This window comes from Gouania willdenowi, chromosome 11 (genome assembly GCF_900634775.1).
Source record: "Gouania willdenowi chromosome 11, fGouWil2.1, whole genome shotgun sequence".
Classification (NCBI taxonomy): Eukaryota; Metazoa; Chordata; class Actinopteri; order Blenniiformes; family Gobiesocidae; genus Gouania; species Gouania willdenowi.
In genome coordinates, this window is record NC_041054.1 from 2,987,229 (window position 1) to 3,009,402 (window position 22,174).

Genomic DNA, 22,174 nt, shown 5'->3' on the forward strand with positions numbered 1-22,174 from the left:
TTTAAAACTCCCGTTTCTACATTTACTATTTACTATTATTAAAATATTTTGAAAAATTACTATAACATTTGTTTGATCCAAATCTGCTGCTAAAGTTGAACTAATTACTTGTTTCTTAATTCTCAAATAACCTCATGTTTTAGATTTCATCTTACTTAATATTTTTTTTATATATTTTTTTCGTTTGTTATTCAGTTATTCATGGTTTTATGAATCAGCTGTTGTATGTTCTCTGTAAAGGTTTTTTTGGTTTTTTTTGTTAATTAAATATTTTAATAGTAAATTTAAAAAATTGGATAAAACACATTTTCAAGTGTTCACTTGTGATTGTAAAGTTTACGAGGTAACATGAAGGCAGCACTGTGCGTCATCATCCTTCGTCTCCGACTGGCTGTGGTGTGTTCACTGTTTCCTGCTCTGGCTCGTTATCGCCTAAACTTGTCTGTTTCCCGGCTTTCCTTCGTCTTTCTGCCCCGGACTGAGCGCCGTCATGTCGGGCTGGTGTTGGAGAAGCTCTGCGGTGACTCACGGCCTCATGGCTCTATTCGCCATGGGCTCCTGGGTCTCTGTCAACAGTCTGTGGGTCGAACTCCCGGTGATTGTCAACGAGCTGCCCGAAGGTCAGAGTCCCGCTGACAAAAACACCCGTAACCCGCGGCAACCTTCGTTATCCACGCCTTTAATGTAACACGGGCAATTATTCCCTTATTTAAATGTTAATAAGCTTTTAGCTCAAACCAGGTGGTAATCTCACGTAAAATGTAAAACGTATCTTTCTACGCTAATTTTCTACGCTTATTATCTCAGTTACGTTTTTCTCCACTAGCTCTATTTATTTATTTATTTATTTATTTATTTTAGCTGAAACCAAAACTGAATTTGTTGCATGCTATTTTATTTAGCACACGTCTAAATATTATTTAATACATACTTGGATAACATTAGGTCAATCTTTTCATTCATGCATTTTATTTTTTAAGGCCATATTCCGGCTTCCGGGTGCGCATGCGCAAGTGTGATAACGTCAAGGTAACTTTGTTTTTCTGCTTATTTTTTAATTAAAACTTCAAAGATTCATGTCATTCATAAACATTTGCTAACTTTTATCATACTTTTTTCCTGTCTCATTTTTTTATTTGATAAGATAAATGTATATTTTTTTAAGTCGGTAACATAAATTACGGATGGTGTTAAACTCATTTCATCCCAAAATGCTCAACTTTCAATTTAAAATGCAGTTCAAGCTTCTAACATTTGTTAACAATGTAGGCCTGGGCAATATATAGAGATTTAAGATATATTGAGTTTTCTATTTTGACGATATAGAAAATTACAGTATCGCCTAACACGATATATTTTTATTTTGTGTTAGAATACTTATTTTAGGAGTCGCTGCTTTCAGTACTTCACAGACCAGCATTAAAAGCACAGTTAAATGGATCACTGAGACCTTCCCCTAAACAAACAACACTACAGAACTCACTCACACATGCTGTCCTTTATTGGAGAAAAAAGCCTAAAGTGACACACATTGTGCAGCTGTTTGTTAATAAATGTCCCAGTCCCATTGTGTATTTTATTTTATTTTTGACTCCTTTTGTGTATTTTGTTGTCCAATGTATTATTGTTGTTCTTTTGTGCATTTTTGTTATTTTTTTGTGTAATGCATCTTTCTGAGTCGTTTTGTGTTTTTTTTTTTTTTGGTACGTATGTTCCAGAATTTTTGTTGGCGCATTGTTTTTTTGTTTTGTGTGTTTTGTTGTGCTTTTGTGTATTTTTGTATTCATTTTTGTGCATTTCTCTGTGTATTTTTGTTATTCTTCTATGTATTTCTGTCATCCCATTGTGCAGTTTTTCTCTTTTTGTGTCCTTTTGATTATTGTTGTTTTTTTGTGCATTTCTCTGTAAATTTTTGTAGTTTTTTTTTTTTTTGGGGGTATTTTTGTTGTCCCATTGTGCATTTTTTTCTGTTTTCGTCCTTTTGTGTATTTATTTTTTTTGTGTGTATTTCTCTCTTTGTAGGTTTTTGTACATCTTTTTTTGTGTACTGTTGTCCCATAGTGCATTTTTATATGAAGTATTTGTGTTCTTTTGTGCATTTCTCTGTTAACTTGTGTTTTTGTTGTAATATTGTGTATTTTGATTGATTTTGATACACGCACAAGTTATCGTATACTGCAAACCCGAATAAGTTACCAGAACTAAAAAAAAATGAAGGCAATCGATTGCTTCAATTATTTTTTATGTTGATTAACTTAAAAGTCAAAATGTTCTAGAACTTAAAATGTTTGATGACTGGCTACTTGTACTTTTTGATAACCATTAAATTAAAGTGCTATGAGTGAAGTTTATTTTTAAATAATCCCTATTTGAAACAGTAGGACTTTATCATTCTTAGCATGTAATTACTTTTATTAAGTTGTACTTAGATTGTGTTGTTAAATTATGCTTTTATTTACTCAAAAATTATTAGATAAAGTTACTCAAAAATAAAGGAAGAACATGTTACACCAACGTGACATAATTAAGTTGGAACTTTTTCTATAACTTTGAGCATAAACTACTTAATCTATTGAATTACTTTGAACGTTCGGGTTTACAGTACTATATATCGCCAATTTGAGTAAAAATATTGAGATATAAATGTTGGCCCAGCTCTATGTAATCTCACTGGTTTTTCTCGCTGCTTTGCTCCAGGTTGGAACCTTCCTGCTTATCTTTCTGTCCTGATCGCCTTTGGAAACCTCGGTCCGATCGCAGTGACCGTCACACACCACTGTGCTCCAGGTCGTCTAAACGAGCGTCTGCTCATCCACTGCATTCAGGCGCTGGCGTTTGTGACGTCTGCCTTCCTCGCCGTCTTCTGGTCGCACACGGTGGTGATAGGGGGGCAGGACAGGTCGCTGCCCTTCCTGCTCTTCACCTTTCTACTGTCCCTGGTGTGCTGCACCTCCAACGTCACCTTCCTGCCCTTCATGTTTCGGTACCCGCCTCAGTACATCCGTACGTTCTTCATCGGGCAGGGCCTCAGCGCCTTGTTCCCCTGCATCGTAGCCCTTGGGCAAGGCGTGGGGAAGCTGGAGTGCAAAGACGTGAACGGCACAATGCATCCGGAGTATTTGAAGGAGAACTTTCCGGCCCAGAACTTCTTCTGGTTTCTGTTTGTCATGCTTTTCATCTCAGCCATCAGCTTCTGGGCTCTGACGCAGAGGAATGCTGAGTCACAGCAGCAGCAGCAGTACGCTCCACCGCAGGCGTTGGACGCAGGTGAGACGAAGGAGGAGGAAACGTGTCAGCTGCAGAACGGAGATACGCCGGCGTCGGAGGAGCAGCCCCCCGCCCCGGCCTTCTGGACGCCACGTAACATCTACCTGCTGGTTCTGCTAGGCGTCTCCAACGCACTGACCAATGGCGTCCTCCCGTCCGTGCAGAGCTTCACCTGCCTGCCCTACAGCCCCATGACCTTTCACCTCTCTGTGGTGCTGGGGAACATCGCCAACCCGCTGGCTTGTTTTGTCGCCATGTTTGTCATCCTCAGGTAAGGCTGTGCAATTAATCAAAATTTCATTACGATGTCCATTATTACACTCAGGGTTGGGGTCAATTGGATTTTTCAATTACAGTTACATCGTCAACTGTCCACGTTCAATTAAAACTGAATTATGATTACGTTGACTGGCCTTTTTTCCAATTACAATTAAAATTATTATTTCCCCTGAAAATCAAGTACAATTACATTCTCAATTACTAAATTTCAATTAAAATGACTTACAATTACTGAGCCTTTCATAAATAAGCCCATAAAACTTAATCATCCTCTTGTGTTAGCTTTCTGTTAGCATCTCTTATGATAACGGGTCAGTTTTGACCTATAACTTAAATCAGCTGTAAAATACACTCAAAAATATTATCTGTCAACTCATTTGTTTCTCATCTCTTGGTTACCTTGGTTACGATTTAAAAAAAAAAAAAAACGAACCTTACACGTGTCACTCACTGCTGTGAGGACAGTTAGAGGCTTGTCACCTCTGCTCACACACAAGCAGCCGAGCTGGAGCAGATCAGAGCGCACACACTCCGTCCACACAGCAGATGTTTTTAATAAGTGATTTATTCCGTCTGTTCCCACTTTCTCTCTCTGTCTCGGGGCAGATTTTGTTGAAGCTTGACGCGCTTACAGCTAAGTTGCTAGTTAGCTCCATAAACATTCAGAAGAGCCTTCACATACTGTACTGTCAAAAATACAAAACACGGCATATGGGGCACAGTGCAGCGACAGCTGTCAGGGACACGGTCGCTCACAGTGGCTCACGTCATTGGACCGGAAGTGTTGTGCCTCACACCGTCCAGTACGAAAGTACATTTTCGTTGCCCGGTGCAACAAGCCAATTAACTACGTACAGTATGTGTAGGCCATAGAACTGTAACATGGTTCCCCAGTTTTGCGTTCGTTGACATTGTAGTTTTTATAGAATTTCTATCCCAATTATCTGAACTCAATTACAATTCAACTATGACTACAACAGCAACATAATTTCTTCAATTGTAATTATAATTACATCATAATTGTAATTAATTATCAATTACATGTAGAAGTGTGACGATATCTTGATACGGCGATATATCGCGATATTTTTCCGCATAATCGATTATCGATATGCTCGCGCTAAAAATTGATTTTTTTTTTTTTTTTTAAATGTATTTATTTATTTATTTTTTTAAAGCTTTTCTGCTTTTTCACTAAAATGTGCAGGTACGTCTTCACAGAAATTGTGTCACTGTTTGTTGAAGGAACCAATATATTGTTTAGGGGAATATTGCACTATAATGGTGTCACTGGTAATAAAGACCCCATTTTTTTCTTTACATAAAGCACTATTGGAGATACTTATTTGTTTACATTGGTATGTTGACACTTCTTTACAGAAATGTTGCGCTAAAATAGTGTCACTGTTCATAGGACACTTTTTCAATTTATTGTCTTTCAGAGATGTAAAATAAAAATTGTATTTTTTCACTTAATCTTTTTTTTCTTATGTCATAGATTATTGTAGATTGATTTCTGACCAATATATCGATAATCGCAGTATCGTCATATCATGAGATAATCATTATCGTGAGCTTTGTATCGCGTATCGTATCGCAAGATTCCCAACCCTACACGATTACAATTATAATTGACCCCAACCCTGATTATTAAGATGTATCCTTGTATTCTCAGTTCCTGTTCTAATAAATATCACTTTTATTATAATTTGAAACCAAAAATACACTTTTTTTTCTCTTTGAACACATTATTGGTCGACATTTTGGAGGATTTAATGCGACGGGTCTCAGAAAACCAAACTTAACAATGTTTAATCCACAAACTGGGAACGTTATTTAGCCGCGCTATTTACTACGTGACTCTAACGTCAGTAATCAACCAGTTTTACAGTGATGAGGGCATCAATCAAACAAATTCATATGTTTTAAGAGGAAACAGTTTATTCCGATGTTGTCTGAGACTTAGTTCTCCTCCTCTGATGTGTCTCTGGTCCTCAGGTCATCCTCAGGGCTGGGCGTCCTCTCCCTGGCAGGAGGGGTCTTTGCTGCGTACCTCCTGGCTTTAGCCGCGCTCAGCCCGTGCCCTCCGCTCCGTGAAGACACCGCTGGTGTGGCCTTAGTGGTGAGTAATAAAACCAGTGATTTCACTTTAATTCAGTTTTTTCTTAAAGCATCAAACTAAACATTCAGACTTTGGTTTCTATTGTTGTCCTGTGAGCGCTTTCTATCATACTGCATGTTTTTGGAAAAGGAGAAATATAGAAATGACGCATCTGCGCATAAGTGAACATTTAAGGCTGTTGAACAGATGTTTTAACAGAATAATACTTTGATACAAGAGATCAAAGAGCAGACAAAAGATCAAAGGGCGCAGACAGTGGCCTAAAGCTGCAAATAGGAGAGAGTGGGAAACCGTTATGGGACATAAGCTCAGGCTTGATATCACCCTGTAGCTGGCCACCTTTGATGAGGGTGTCTCAAAACACCCAAAAAAACAAAAATTTTTTTTTTTTTTTTAATCATAAAAGCTTGATAACTGATAATTGTTTGTGTATATTTTAGATACCAGTTAAATAACCTGTCACACATACATCTACATTATATATTCTCCCTGATTTGAAAAAAAATAAAAAAATAAATAATGAATGAATGAAAAGTCAATAAACAAATAGACAGATTAAGGATAAATAAAAATGAAAACAATAAAATTAAAATGAAATGAAATAATAAAATAATAAAATAAAATAAATATAATGAAATAAAAATAATAAAATAAAATAAATATAATTAAATAAAAATACATAAAATAAAATAAAGATAATTTAAAGTATTCTCCTTGGCTGGTGTGCGCCCCCTGCAGGTCATCTCCTGGATCGTTTTCACCGGCCTCTTCTCCTACCTGAAGGTGGTTGTAGGCACGCTGCTCCACGAGGCGGGCCACGCCGCCCTGCTGTGGTGCGGCATCTCCATCCAGGCCGGTTCGCTCATCGGAGCCCTCACCATGTTCCCGCTGGTAAACATCTACAACGTGTTCTCCAGAGCTAAGGAGTGCATGGACAACTGTGTACACGTGTGAACGTGTGCGGTTTGCTCAAATCTCAGGGACGTGGCAGCTTTTATTTGGACGGTTATTGAAGAACTTTGGTGAAACTTTTTGTGGAGAAAAGAATGAATCTGAGTTAGTGACGTAAACATTCCCAGAGAATGGAGACGTTGTGAGAAGCACATGATGCAGTAACACCTCGTGTGTGTGACAAAGCTCCTCTGTAACAGGACGACTGAAGGCGCATCATATGAGATGCTGTTTGCTCAAAGGCACAACATCAATGATCTACATTTTTTTCTCCGGCTGCTGATACTCACATTTTTAAATGTTCTTTCTTCCTTCAGTTTTTAGTTAATTGCAGTCAGCTGGAAGCCAAACTAGGAGGAGCTGCTGCCTTTCACACTAGGCCTGGGCGATATATCGACATTCAAGATATATCGAGTTTTCTATTTTGGCGATATAGAAAATTAGAATGTTGTCTATAACAATATATTTCTATTTTATTTTGTATTAAAATACTCGTTTTAAGAGTCGCTGCTTTCACTACATCTCAGAACAACAAGAAAAGCTCAGTTAGAACAAAACTCACTCACACGTGCTGTCCCTCTTAGGAGAAAAAGCAAAAACTAGCACATTTTGTGCAGCTGTTTAATAAATGTGCCTGTGTAGGATTTTGCATCAGCAAATTTAATTCAGAATTATCTTTCTTGAGTTAAAAATATCTAGATTTAAATTGTATATCACCATTTAGAGAAAAAATATTGAGATATGCATTTTTGTGCATATCGGCCAGCCCTATTACACACACTCAACCTCCTGTTTACATCAGTGATAACACTCTCCTTTAGAGTGGAAACTAAATACACATACAGTACGTAATAGGGATTAGGGCTGGGTGATATACAATATACATATTTTATTTTAACTCAAAGTCTTAACAGACAGATAATTCTGAGTTAAATTTGCTAACAAACAGCTGCACAGTATGTGCCAGTTTTGGCTCATTCTCCTCTAAGGGACAGCACGTGTGAGTGAGTTCTGTAGTGTTGCTTGTTTAGTGGTAGATCTGGGTTAGAATGCACTCGGTAATACTTCCAACTGTGCAGAAGTAGTGAAAGCATCAACTCCTAAAACTGGTATTTTTATACAAAATAAGCTATAAAATAAAAATGTATTGTTATAGGTGATATCGTAATTTTCTATATAGTCAAAATAATAACAATAATAATACATACGTTTTAAGTAGTTCAGAAAAACTCAGACGCTTTACAAAATTGAAACAGACAAAGAAAATAGAAAACTTGGATCTCGATATATTGCCCAGCTCTAATAGGGGTGTGTGTTGTCATGAATTTTATGATTCAAGATTGTGCGTGTCATACGATCTGATATATCCAACAATACGATATACATCACGATATAACGCAATATCAATAATTACAAATTTGACCTTTACAAGTACAAAATGGTATGAAATGCAATTAATTTATTTTTTTTTTAAACTTGTGAGAACAAGTAAATGGTAATTAACTGTAATTCAAGTACCAATATCAAAAACAACTGGTATTTTATCAAACTGTCAAATTAAATTAAAAAATAACAACTAACTTTTGCTTCTAATTCTTAAAAAAGAGAATTAAAAAAAATTATTACCCAGTATGTTTTATGGAAATAAAGTGCAATCAACTTTAAGCTAAAATGCATTGAGTAGTGAGGTAGTTAAACAAGGTCTGATGGTGCGTTCACTGACACCTAGTGACTGTTAGTTTACGTGTTATGCATATGTTAGTACAATTAAATGTATTTGTTTTGTTAAATTTAAATTGATTTGGACATTTTTAAAAAAAATTATCACTAAAGGAAAACATCTGAAAATAAAACGGTCATATCTGTGATGATGACACTTCTATATCTAAGTACATAATTTGATATACGTTCCTGATGTGTATACTCTAATCATGTTTTTTGTTGCCATCGAGGACAAAAGGATGAAATCAAAGGTCCTACAGCTCCTTTAATAATCGAGTGTTTACATCCTGTAGCTTGTGTTGATAAATGCTGCTCAGCTCACGTGTGCAGCTGCTGATAACGTAAAAACCTTTGCGCTGTGCCAACGACTGCCTTCACCAACAATGCAAACGTCCTGCTGTTCTAACTCTTCTTCAGTCTGGAACTACCTGGAAAACATGTTGAATGTTCACTTCTTTTTCTTCGCTTCAGCACATTCAGGTGTGTTGGAGCAGATACATGTCTCAAACATGCAGAACAGCAGCTCTCCAGGACCGGGAACGTCATTCCCTGTCAGTCTGGACCATCATAGGAGTGATTAAAATAAATGAATGTTGTGCCTTTGTACGTCCTCTGTAGTTTATGGATTATGATCTACAGTGAAAGAAAGTTATTCATCACCTAATGTGAACTAAGGGCTGTTTGTCTTTGGTTACTCAGTTTGTTGAATATAAAAGCAGTTGTTAGTGATGCACCTTCTCAGTTCGAAGACTGGATTTTCAAACTGTTTTCCATAACCCTCCTGAGGGAAGTTTGCAGGTTCTCAGCCTTGGGGCTGCGAGACATTAGGAGGGGGTCACCCGATGCCTTCAAGAAACAGGTTTTTTTCCTCCTTTAATGCATTTTTGCTACATTTCTGCCATTTTTCCATCATATTTCAATGCATTTTCTGCACATTTTTCCACTTTCAAAACATTTTCCGCACTTATAAACCTTTCCCCCCCCTTGTCCCACCTAATGTTGTATATGTTGACCCATTATTGTCACTTTTAACCTCTTTTTTTCATGCATATTTTAGCCAATTTAACCACATTCACAATTTGTCATGCCCATTATAAATCAGTTTAAACTGATTGTTCCTTATTAGCCCCCCACCCCTCATTTTATTCACTTTTAATCTAATATTGACACTTTGAATCCTTTTTAACTCTTTTTTTTTTTTTTTTTTGTCTGTTTTTTGCAGCTTTCAAACAATTTCTGTGGTTTTTAAATCCCATTTCACACATTTTCAGTTGAATGGATGAACTTTGCACAGTTTTCCCGCCTGTTTTTGTAGTTGGTAATTATCTTCTTCTCGTCCTCATCAACGAGAAATTTCTACCTTGACCAACATGAATTATTGAAGGTTAAACTTGTTAATTAGATTATTCCATCTTACAGAAATGTGAGATGAATGAATCCACTCTTGATTGCGTTCAATCCGTCCATTCATCCAACCTGAACATTTGCTACACGTTTACCAACATTTTTCATTAAAGTCATTGTGAAAATGCGTTATTTTGTCCCAAAACATGTGGGCGTGGCCACAGTATGTGTCATATGGCTTTTTCTAAGTTTTTTGTGATCACAATAAATCCGAGGCCTTAATAACGTCACTACTACTGGAATGAAACCCCAGTCTTCAAACTAAAGGAAGCATCACTTTATCAAACTTTTTAGTATTTGTGTGAAAACACTTTTAATATTTTATATTAACACAATTACAGGGACCAAAGCTTGAGTTTTAAGTTAAAATATAAGAATAAAAACTGGTCAGAAGCCTTAAAAGGAGGGAGAGATGCACATATTCTCAAAGCTGCTAAATCAAATTGGTTTTATCATCAACTTTTATACGTTTTTAAACGTTTATAGAGAACATGTGCTGCCATTCGGAGACAATCCCTTGTTTTTTTTTTTTTTTGGTTTAAATCTATTAATTGTCTTTGAAATGTTTGTTTTTCTATGTCTTTAGCATCCCTGATGCTAATCAAAGCACAGGGATGTTTGGTGAACATTAAAACTATCAAACTGTGATGGAAGCTTCTTGTGTTTGGAATTAACTGAAGTATTTTACAAATCCTGCGTCATCTGAAGGCAACACGGTCGTGGTTAGCATATTAGCAAAAAGGCCGGGGTTTGATGGGTAGAAAGCTTTTCAAGCTTTACAAAAATGGGTTTATGTAATTTTTTTGTGCATTGCAGCACAATTTCCCTCCTTTTTTTTGCAGTGCTTGCACAAATTAATGTGGCACAATTTTTATTTCATGAATTCCAATGTGATTTATTATTTTAACCATAAACGAAACGCTGAATTAAATGTTCTATTTATAATAAGATGTATCTGCATAAAATAACTTCCAGTCGAAACAGCTGAATTTGAAAGTCCCTAGCACGAAAAGAGTGTGGAAATCATGTTGGCACACACAAGAATAGAAACAGAAAATGACCACCTGAATCGATCTCTTTTACAGTTATGATATTTATTGTCTGTGATGGACTGGCGCCCTGTCCAGGGTGTACCCCCGCCAAGCGCCCTATGAGAGCCGGAGATTGGCACCGGCAGACCCCCGCGACCCTGTTAAAAACGGGAATAAGCGGGTAAGAAAATGGATGGATGGATGGATATTTATTGTGATTTTATCTATTAAATCATGTGTCTAACCGGGGGCCAAATCCGGCCCTTAGGAGCACTAAATTTGGCCCGCTTGAGAAAGTAAAAATGATTAACATTTTGTAGATTTCCAACTAATTCAGTTGTAGATATCTCAGTCCCTCCGCATACAAAATATCCATTAAAATCCACGATATTTGCAAGGTTCAGTTTTCCAATTCTTTTATCACAGGACAGCAGTTATTTTTAATCTCAAATTGTTAAAAGAACTCTCAATTTTTCCAAAATCTGGTAAATTTTCCTTAAATTATTCCACAAAATGTCCCCAAATTCCCCAAATCAGGTAAATTTAAGTAAAAGTCATCCAGGGACCGATATACTCACATACTTTGTTATATATACGATATATAATTTATACGTGGACGTGCAAAATTGATGTAGAAATTACTCTTTCATTTAAAATCTGTGACCCACTTTTGCTTAAACTGGTCCATATTTGACCCTGAACTAAAATGAGTTTGATACCCCTGTACTAAATGTTTTTTGCAGTATTCTGTAGTAATGGATTATTTGACATCATTCTTGTTACAAGTGTTATAAATCATTAATGTCTAAAAATCAAGGGACCCAAAGCAGATCCCTGTGGAACTTTAGCTGTTTGTGTTTGAGTCTAAATGGAGGTGTTTGTTTTTCCACATGGTTCCTTGAAGCCCCTCAGTCAGCTGATTCCTCTGCTTTTGTTTCTGTTTTCTTCTCGTTAGACGATTATATAAGATTTCTAAGCCGTTTTTATGTGTCGTTATGTAAGTGAGAAGTGCACATATTTTCACCTCTGCTCCCGTGATCCTGCTTATGCAGAATTATTGAACATTTATTTTAAAAATTCCTCCAGGGGGGAAACAACAGAAGACATGTGACGTCCTCTGATAGGCCCAGAGCTGCCGACGGTCCAGCCATCATCCCAGTTTGAGACAATGACCAGTTAACTAAACCAGGGTCATGGTTGGCTGTGTTCTTTCACACCCACTCGCCCCCTGAGGAGGGTTTTAATTCCTCGCTGCACACCAAGTTTACTGCCGGACTTTGGCTTCAAATAAACCCAAAGACTCCAGCAAACAGCATGTGAGTATCTGCAGCAATGTATTTGTTTTTTTTTTTAATTATTATTATTTCACTCACATTTAAATGTGAGAACTGGTGAAAAATGTTAAATAATGTCATTCCTTTTTCAATTATATTAAAAATTCTAATGTTACAATCTTTGTTCTCCAGCTTAAAATACACATGTATTAACCTGTATTGTGTTTCTGGGGAGGTTTGGTCATGTTTCCTTTAAAGCCTCTTTTCTAACACATGCATGTGAATTTTTTTATCCTATTTCTACCAATCAGAGACTAAAGCCTTATAATAATAATCATCAATGCATGGTTCAGATGTTTCTTCAGCTTGTGTAGAATTCAGCCGTACAGTAGGAGGTCGTGTTTTCTTTACATGTGTGCCTGCATGACATCAGATTAAACAAAGAACAAACTACACAAAACGTGGCGTTATACGTGAAGCACGTTTGGAGTCCAATGAGGAAGAAAAAAAAAGGTGAACTTTACCCAAACATGTCAATTATCAATTCATCTTTGGAAAAGCGTTGACATACAGTAAGACTTATTTCCTCCTGGTGACACATTACTCAGAAGTTTAAACTTTATTCAGATGAATACATCAGCAGACTTTTACTGTAACCAAAAAAAAAACCCCTTACCTTTGATTAAATGCTTTAATCTGTGAGGCTGTTTGTTTTTCCTGATTGGTTTAGAAGGTGGAGAAACAGAAGCTCAGCAACAGCCATTATCAAAAGGTCAGAGGGAAGGCAAGGCAAATTTATTTGTATAGTGCATTTCATACACAAGGCAACTCAATGTGCTTTACATGATAAAACATTCAATTGTTTAAAATCAATAAGAACATTTAAAATCATCAACATACACATTACATCAACAACATGAGCAAAAATCTCTCTCTCAATCATACGCAGTAGAGAAAAAAAAGTGCCTGATTTTAACAGTTTGATGATGTGAACCAAGAAAATTAAATTGCCTAAAAATCAGGAATTGCCTTAAAACAGGGGTGTCAAACTTAGTTCCCAGGCAGAATACGGACCAGTTTGATCACAAGTGGGTCACAGGTTTTAGGCATCAAAACAAACACTTTTAACATGAATAGACTTCCAGTAATAAATCAAACGTATAGTATGGAAAGCATCAGCAATATCTTAGCAATAAGTGACAGATACTTAAATGTCCTTTGATTTCAAATTTTTTTTCTGACCAATTTTTGTTTAATTTCAGAAGATTTTGTAAAATAATTTGAGAAAAATTGATTGTAGGATTTTGGAAGAATTTTGATTTTTTTCAACAATTTACAACAAAATTTTATGGTAATCTACACAATGATTCATGTTTTCTCTGTCATTTTCTCTTTCTCCTGAAGTGGGTGCTCTGAAGGGCCAGATTTGCACCCCGGGTCTTGAGTTTGACACATTTGCCTTGAAAGTTAGAATTCGGAAAAATAAGAAGTGTAAATGGCCTCAAACAGATGTTCTCAACTCATGGTTCAGGGCCCAAAAGTGGGTTGTGGACCTCTTTTTATTTCCCCTTTGGCATATTCCTGTTTTTTTTAATGGGGAAATTATATATAAAGGGACGTAACAATTGGGGGCTTGTCCAGGATTTAAACCCGGGACCTTTCACATGTACCTAGGAAGTTTCATGCGCTGTGTACAGTAATCACAACTGCCATTCTGACTTTGTAGGTGATAGTGGGGTCGTCCTCTACATGAATATGTTTTTAACACTTTGAGCCAATTTTTGCTTATTTTTTTCCCTTTTTCTGCAACTACACCAAACTTCATATTTTAACCTATTTTCTTAACTTTTTTGCCATATTTTTTGCTGCTTTTAATGCATTTTTGCTACATTACTCCCATTTCTGCCCCTTCTCCATCAAATTTCAATGCCTTTTCTGCACATTTTTTCCACTTTCAAGACATTTTGGGCACTTACATATAAATCCTTTCCACCACTTTTCCACCTAATGTTGCATATTTTGACCCATTATTGTCACCTTTAACCTCTTTTCACCATATTTCATGCTTATTTTTTTGGCAATTTAACCACATTCACAATTTGTCCTGCCCAATATTTGCCAGTTTAAACTAAATTGTTTTTACTTTTTAGTTTACATTACCCCAACCCCCCATTTCTGGTACTTTTAATCCAAATATTGACAGTTTTGTGTCCGTTTTTAGCCATTTGCAACTTTTTACCAATTTCTGTGCTTTTTAAAATCCTATTTCACCACCTTTTCCACCGTTTTTGTTCACTTTTAACCCATTTTGATTATAATTAAAACAATGATTTACATCTTTAAGATGACTATATACTATGGCACAAATAATATTAAACTTCCTGGATAACAGTGGATATTATTCAGATGAATAAATAAATGTGGTTATCACAGATTCATAGAACAATAAACCATCATTTTACTGACTTTATGGCTGGACCCCAAAAATCTCTGCCCTTTATTCCCCCTTATAGATGGTCCTGTCTCCACATGACTGTTCTTCAATGTTCATGTCTGTGTTCAACCACCTTCAGGCACAGTGGGGGTCCCCGGTCTCTGGAACATTTATTTTGGGGGTCGGGGGCTGAAAAGGTTGAGAACCACTGCTGTGAGTCTAAGGCTTTACCTGTTTGTGTGTTTTGGGCAACACAATAAAACCTAAATAGTAGATTAGCTCCTTGTGTTGTAGCTTTGTTAGTGTGAATGCAGCTGATGACGTAACATGCACTCGACTACCGAGGCCATAGAGTCCAGCGGGTCCTTGGGTGTGAGTGAGAGCCCAGATTAGGGCACAGCTGGCTTTATTAAGAAGCACTGAGAAATTTCATAAAATTTTAGAATAGTACAGATGATGATGGTTAGGAAGGGTTTCACTGTTTTCTTTATTGTTTGACCCACACTACAGAGAAGAAATTAATACCTTAGATGTATGCTAACCGCTGTTAGCATCTAAGAAGAAGTCCAATCTGAGCCGTGGGTAAAAGTTTCTGAGACCACATTAAGTGTAAAGAGACAAAGAAAATGTACTAAGTGACTCAAAAAACTTACAAAATGACAGAAAAATACACAAAAGTACAACAAAAATACGCAAAACGACATCAACCAAATACACAGGATTACTCCCAAAACACAACACAGCAACACACAAACCCTTTGTTTTTTCCTGTTTATGATCAAATTGCTCATTATTCTAAATACTGACATGAATGTTGATAACGTGACCCTAAGATCAGACGATCACATTTTTGTGGCCCCGCTGTGAGTGTAAATATTCAATAAAAATACCAGTTATTCCTACTTTGTCCCCTGATGATCACGTTTTAAGTAAGAATTGCAGATGCAAGAGAAAAGTGAAGCCCAGAACCGAACAGCAGAGGGCAGCAAAACAGGATTCTCACACAAATGTATCAATGTTTGGCAGTTGTTTTAAATATTAAATAAAATGTGACACTGTTCACTTAGAAATGCCTGTGATTAAATGTTCATTGTAACTTGTCTGTGAAGTTATAATGTACACTTTACTTTGAGATCAAGTTGAGCTTGAGTTTACATTTACTTCTTCAATGGAACAGATTGTGGATAAAACATTCCTATATGTTCCAACATTTATCAAGGAGGTAAAACTTATTTCTTATTTTCTTCACCTCGTCTGCAACAGCTAAGCATCTTTTTATTATTGCAATGAAATAAATACATGTATTTTATTGCATAATTGTGACCAGGGTAAGAAAAACTTTATTAGAGGGAGAACACAAAACGAGAGGACAGTGTTACACTTCAGTGAGGGGAACGGGGAAGAGGGAGTCAGGGTAGGACAATGGAAGGGGTGGGGAAGGACAATTATTTTAAGTTTAGAGTGCAATGTGAAAATGTCCTGTGTTGTTTTCCAGAGACATTGACCTTCATCATGTCCCTCCTCACTCACGTCCTGGCCGTCCTGTTTGGGATGGGCTCCTGGGTCTCCATCAACGGCCTGTGGGTGGAGCTTCCTCTGATGGTCCCTCAGATCCCAGAGGGCTGGTACCTTCCCTCCTACCTGTCTATTCTCATCCAAATGTCCAACGTGGGGCCTCTGTTCGTAACCCTGATGCACCGTTTCCGCCCTGGGGCCCTGAACGAGGCAGCGGTCATATACGTGATCATCGCCGTGGGAACCGTGGCCAGTTTCCTGTTGGGTTTCTTCTGGAAGGAGAAGGTGATGGTCGCCGGGATTCCCCGCAGCGTGGCCCTCCTGGTTCTGACCTTCTTCCTGGCCGCCGTGGACTGCACTTCCTCCGTGACGTTCCTGCCCTTCATGATGCGCCTCAAGCCTCAGTATCTCACTACGTACTACATCGGTGAAGGCGTGAGTGGCCTGCTGCCCGCCATTGTGGCTCTGATCCAGGGTGTGGGCGTGGTTCACTGCCTCAACAGCACAGAGAGTCTGAACAACACCCTGAGTAACACCAGCAGTGCCCTGACCTCCGGCCTCCAGGCTCATTACCAGCCTGCAAACTTCTCCGTGGAGGTTTTTTTCTTCTTCCTGAGCGCCATGATGCTTGTTTGCCTGGTTTCGTTCCTGCTGCTCGACTACCATCCGTCTGTGGCCAGGGAGCGTCCAAACGGTCGATACGCCAACAGCGCTAAGCAGCAAGCTCAGAAAAACCAGAACTGTGCCGAGCAGAAGCCTATGATGGACCCCCACGGGCCCTCTAACCGTAGGCGGAGGAGCGGCTTCGGCAGAGGCACCTACAGCTGGACTCAGGTGCTTTACATCTTTGGGATTCTGGCGTGGGTCAACGCTCTGACCAACGTGGTTCTGCCCTCCGTGCAGTCGTACTCGTGCATTCCATACGGGAACAACATCTATCATCTGTCCGCCACTCTGGCCGCCGTTTCCAACCCCGTGGCCTGCTTCATCGCCATGTTTCTACCAATCAGGTGAAAGCACACAGCAGAGTGGAGTCAGCAAAGTCTCTTTACACAACGTACGTGAAGCTTTTTTGACGTAAAACTGCAAACTGTTCAGATCGACTGTGTTAAATAGAGCCAAAATTTAACACAATCTACAGATCTTATAATTATCCATAAGAATTTTTGTTTAAACATCAAAGACTTTGATAGATCGTAGGCGAAGGTGTAAAGACTAGGTGTACTTGTACTCAAGTATGTCATACATAATTTGATTGGTCCAGTATCATCCGGCCCGCTGCAAAAAGGGGTGTTTTGATTTGTAAGTGGGAACATCCCCTTCAAAAACAGAAACACCCCCTTCTTCTTATTTGCTTCTGAATTGTAGCTTAACGTCCGGCCTTCATCGGTATTTCATCCGACCAGCAGCAAAAAGGGTTAAGGTTAGGGTTACCTCTATACTTGACATTGATGGAAGTCAAGTAGCGGAAATTAAGTGTTTTCAAAAAGCTACCAGAACCCTTACTAAGGCCGTTTTGTAGCCCTTCTGAAACACCACACAGCTGCCCAACCCTGCTCGATTGCTCGGCTACGATGTGATGCATTTAGTTGTTGTCTGGTCGTTTCATTTTTTGTAGTTTCCCAATGTCCGTTGATCATTTTAAAACTAAAAATAATAATTTACTCAGTAACAGTTGGGTGTAAAAATTTATGAAATTACTTTACTTCTTTCAAAATGTATTTAAGTGCAAGTAAATTTACTGATTTAGAAATATACTAAAAAAATACAAATACTTATAAAAGTAACTCAATTACAGTAACGTGAGTACTATGTTGTGTGTCATTAGTTCAAATCCCTGTCCACTGTACATCTGTTTTATTTTTTAGGCTCTGTTATTTTCTATTTAGTATTAAATTGTTTTAAATTGTTGTTCTTATTAATATGGAATGCTATGTGGGTCTGTGTTTTGTGGACTTATGGTCCTCCCTGTGTCTTAAGCCACGCCCCCTCCTGACAAGTTGTGTTGACTCCGACTACTGAAAGCAAACATTGTGTGTTCCCTCAGGTCACTGGTGTTGATGGGAGCTCTCACTGGGATTGGCAGTGGACTGGGAGCTTACATCATGGTCATGGCTGTGCTGAGTCCCTGTCCACTGATGGTTCATCATGATGCTGGAGGAGCTGTGACAGTCAGTGTTTTATTCAATCTGCAAATATAAATCAAATCAATTTTTAATTATAAAAAAAAAAAAAACGCTTTTCATACAATAAAATGCAGCCTAAAGTGCTTTTACAAAGTTAAAAATAAAAATGAATAAAACATCCATCCCGTACAAACCCGTCCACCGCACACATATGGGGCGCCGATTGTAAAGTCGTGCATGCTAAAATAAATAAAGCGTATGTGAATTTTTTTAATGTTCCTTTGGACCAGATTCACAGCAAATAACATTTAGATTTAGATTTAACATTTAATATTTATATTTAACATTTGGATTTAGATTTAAGATTTAATATTTATATTTAACATTTGGATTTAGATTTAAGATTTAATATTTATATTTAACATTTGGATTTAGATTTAACATTTAGATTTAGTTTTAAATTTAAGATTTACATTTAAATGTAACATTTAAATTTAACACAGACACACATAAGGACATTGGCACCTTATTCACCTTTAATTCCATTTTTAACAAGCCCTTATGTGATGATTATGATGATGATGATATTATTGATGATAATAATGCAGGTGGTGATGATATCACTGATGGTATTAATGCTAATAATGCTAACGTCTCCACAGGTGCTGTTCTGGGTGCTCTTCGTGCTCTCTCTGTCCTATGTGAAGGTGATGATTGGGGTGATGCTGCGTGATGAAGGTCACTCTGCTCTGGTGTGCTGTGGAGCTGTGGTGCAGCTGGGTTCTCTGCTGGGGGCCGTCACCATGTTCCCTTTGGTCAGCGTCTACCAGTTCTTCTCATCAGGAGACCCCTGCAACACCACATGTCCTCAATGATCTCAGGTGACCGCACAAAGAACACTCTGGAACAACTTTGTAGCCACAGGCAGAGACTGTTATACATTAGGAGTATTTATTGTTGTTTTTATAGTTGTAAATATATTCATACATTGTTGGTGCATCTTTGCTTCTTTCTCTTGATTGCTTTACCATGCTTCTGTTGGTCCCTTATGGGAACTGCATCTGTGAACTTCCATCATACATCAGTGAACAGAAGAGTGGGATGATACATGAATATTTTAGATTAAAATGTGTTCTGTATGAACAAGTTTTAAACTGAATGGCCTAATGCAGAGGTGACCAACCTTTACCACAGCGGGGCCACAAAAATGTGATTTTTTGATTGATGGACACATTATCAACATTCATGTCAGAATAATGACCGTTCTGAGCATTAATACAGGGAAGAACAATGTGCTTGTGTTGACATGTCATATGTCTTTGATGTAATGTGTTGTTTTATTTAGTGTTCTTGAGGTCGCTTTGTGTATTTTTCTCTCATTTTGCAAATGTTCCCTATATTTGGATTTTTGTTGTTGTTTTGTGTGTTATGAGTAATTTTGTGTATATTTGTTGTCATTATTTAATTTTACTAACCCTAACACTTTTTTTGTGTATGAGTATGCATTTGAACACTTTTTTTTTAATTTGATTGAATAATAAAGACATAAATGACTTCCCATAATATGGCCCATGTACAAAAAGGTTATTTTCAATAAAAAAAAATATTTTTTTTTGTCTTAAATATTGCTTTATTTTTTTTGCATTTAAACACTTTTTTTTCTTTGATTAAAAAAATATATTTTTTTGATTGTGGTAAACTTTTTTGATTGAGAAAGTTTTTTTCATTTGAACAATAATGACAAAAGCTACCTCCATATGACATCACCCTTGGATTTCCATTTACAGAGTCTTTGGTTCAAATCCCTGTCAACTGATCATCTGTTATTTTATTTTTTTTTTTAGAATCGATTGTTTTTTATTTAGTTTTCATTTGTTAGTAATTGTTCTCATTATAATGAAAAACTAAAGTGTGAGTGTCCAAATGTCTGCATTTAAATTGAAACGCCTCAAAAAGGAGGTAAGGCTATAGTAAAGGCATATTTTTCAAAAATTTCCAAAAAATTACAATTGAATTGGACCATCATTCGACCCTAAAAACTACTGCAAACATAGAACACTGTACTTAAAATGGGCTGAAAATGCAGTAAGGCACAAAAATAAAAAAATCACCCAAAATCGGAAGTAAGGCTATAGTAAAGCATTATTTTCAAAAATTTTAGAAAAAAAAAAATTGAATTAGGACCATCATTCGACCCTAAAAACTACTGCAAACATAGTGCACATACCTAAAATGGGATGAAAACGCAGTAAGCCACAAAAATAAAAAATAAAAAAAGCACCCAAATTTGGAAATAAGGCTCTATAGTAAGGCACTATTTTCAAAAATATCAAAAAAATTAAAATTGACTTAGGACCATCATTTGACCCTAAAAACAACTACAAATATAATGCACATACCTAAAAGGGGCTAAGAAAGCAGTAAGGCACAAAAAATGACAAAAAACTAAAATCACACAAAATTAAAAAGTAAGGCTATAACAAGGCTTTTTTTTTTTTTTAAATTTTGAAAAAAAAAAAAATTGAGTTAGCACCATCATTAGACCCTAAAAACTACTGCAAATATAATGCACATACCTAAAAGGGGCTAAGAAAGCAGTAAGGCACAAAAAATGACAAAAAACTAAAATCACCCAAAATTAAAATGTAAGGCTATAACAAGGCATTTTTTTTTTCAAAAATTTTGAAAAAAAAAAATTGAGTTAGGACCATCATTAGACCCTAAAAACTACTGCAAATATAATGCACATACCTAAACGGGGCTAAGAATGCAGTAAGGCACAAAAAATGACAAAAAACTAAAATCACCCAAAATTAAAAAGTGAGGCTATAACAAGGCATTTTTTTTTTTCAAAAATTTTGAAAAAAAAAAAAAAAAATTGAGTTAGGACCATCATTAGACCCTAAAAACTACTGCAAATATAATGCACATACTAAAACAGGGCAAAGAATGCAGTAAGGCACAAAAAAATGACAAAAAACTAAAATCACCCAAAATCAAAAATAAGGCTATAGCAAGGCTTTTTTTTTTTTCAAAAATTTTGAAAAAAAAAAAAAAAATTGAGTTAGGACCATCATTAGACCCTAAAAACTACTGCAAATATAATGCACATACTTAAACAGGGCAAAGAAAGCCGTAAGGCACAAAAAATGACAAAAAACTAAAATCACCCAAAATTAAATTGTAAGGCTATAACAAGGCATTTTTTTTTTCAAAAATTTTGAAAAAAAAAAATTGAGTTAGGACCATCATTAGACCCTAAAAACTACTGCAAATATAATGCACATACCTAAACGGGGCTAAGAATGCAGTAAGGCACAAAAAATGACAAAAAACTAAAATCACCCAAAATTAAAAAGTGAGGCTATAACAAGGCTTTTTTTTTTCAAAAATTTTGAAAAAAAAAAAAAAAAAATTGAGTTAGGACCATCATTAGACCCTAAAAACTACTGCAAATATAATGCACATACTAAAACAGGGCAAAGAATGCAGTAAGGCACAAAAAAATGACAAAAAACTAAAATCACCCAAAATCAAAAATAAGGCTATAGCAAGGCATTTTGTTTCAAAAATTTTGAAAAAAAAAAAATGAGTTAGGACCATCATTAGACCCTAAAAACTACTGCAAATATAATGCACATACCTAAAAGGGGCTAAGAAAGCAGTAAGGCACAAAAAATGACAAAAAACTAAAATCACCCAAAATTAAAAAGTAAGGCTATAACAAGGCTTTTTTTTTTTCAAAAATTTTGAAAAAAAAAAAAAAAAAAAATTGAGTTAGGACCATCATTAGACCCTAAAAACTACTGCAAATATAATGCACATACCTAAAAGGGGCAAAAAAGCTGTAAGGCACAGAAAATGACAAAAAACTAAAATCACCCAAAATTAAAAAGTAAGGCTATAACAAGGCATTTTTTTTTTCAAAAATTTTGAAAAAAAAAATAAAAAATTGAGTTAGGACCATCATTAGACCCTAAAAACTACTGTAAAAATAATGCACATACCTAAAAGGGGCTAAGAAAGCAGTAAGGCACAAAAAATGACAA

The 22,174-nt window shown here is 36.5% G+C and overlaps 2 protein-coding genes across 3 annotated transcripts; both read left to right on the forward strand.

Annotated features, from left to right (window-relative positions):
* Positions 1-353: 353 nt before the first annotated feature.
* On the forward strand, positions 354-7,079 carry LOC114472166 (solute carrier family 52, riboflavin transporter, member 2-like). The gene is made up of 4 exons (XM_028461306.1): positions 354-620; positions 2,698-3,538; positions 5,545-5,668; positions 6,407-7,079. The coding sequence occupies exons 1-4, from the start codon at positions 491-493 to the stop codon at positions 6,620-6,622; spliced, it is 1,311 nt and encodes a 436-aa protein (XP_028317107.1). The 5' UTR covers positions 354-490; the 3' UTR covers positions 6,623-7,079.
* A 1,150-nt stretch (positions 7,080-8,229) lies between these two features.
* On the forward strand, positions 8,230-19,690 carry LOC114472667 (riboflavin transporter 2-like). 2 transcript variants are annotated; one of them, XM_028461986.1, is made up of 6 exons: positions 8,230-9,200; positions 10,831-10,957; positions 11,863-12,092; positions 15,980-17,009; positions 18,047-18,170; positions 18,788-19,690. In XM_028461986.1, exons 4-6 carry the CDS (start codon positions 15,997-15,999, stop codon positions 18,998-19,000), a joined length of 1,350 nt encoding a protein of 449 aa, XP_028317787.1. In that variant the 5' UTR covers positions 8,230-9,200; positions 10,831-10,957; positions 11,863-12,092; positions 15,980-15,996; the 3' UTR covers positions 19,001-19,690. The 2 variants fall into 2 exon arrangements, with proteins under 2 accessions (XP_028317787.1, XP_028317786.1); XM_028461985.1 differs by lacking the exon at positions 10,831-10,957.
* Positions 19,691-22,174: the final 2,484 nt, after the last annotated feature.

Bases quoted from the DNA above. Each gene is read 5' to 3' on its own strand.
- LOC114472667 (XM_028461986.1), top strand. From the start codon at position 15,997: ATGTCCCTCCTCACTCACGTCCTGGCCGTCCTGTTTGGGATGGGCTCC. The intron at 17,010-18,046 runs GTGAAAGCACAC...GTGTTCCCTCAG, and splicing joins GCCATGTTTCTACCAATCAG to GTCACTGGTGTTGATGGGAG. The intron at 18,171-18,787 runs GTCAGTGTTTTA...ACGTCTCCACAG, and splicing joins ATGCTGGAGGAGCTGTGACA to GTGCTGTTCTGGGTGCTCTT.
- LOC114472166 (XM_028461306.1), top strand. From the start codon at position 491: ATGTCGGGCTGGTGTTGGAGAAGCTCTGCGGTGACTCACGGCCTCATG. The intron at 621-2,697 runs GTCAGAGTCCCG...GCTTTGCTCCAG, and splicing joins TGTCAACGAGCTGCCCGAAG to GTTGGAACCTTCCTGCTTAT. The intron at 5,669-6,406 runs GTGAGTAATAAA...CGCCCCCTGCAG, and splicing joins CCGCTGGTGTGGCCTTAGTG to GTCATCTCCTGGATCGTTTT.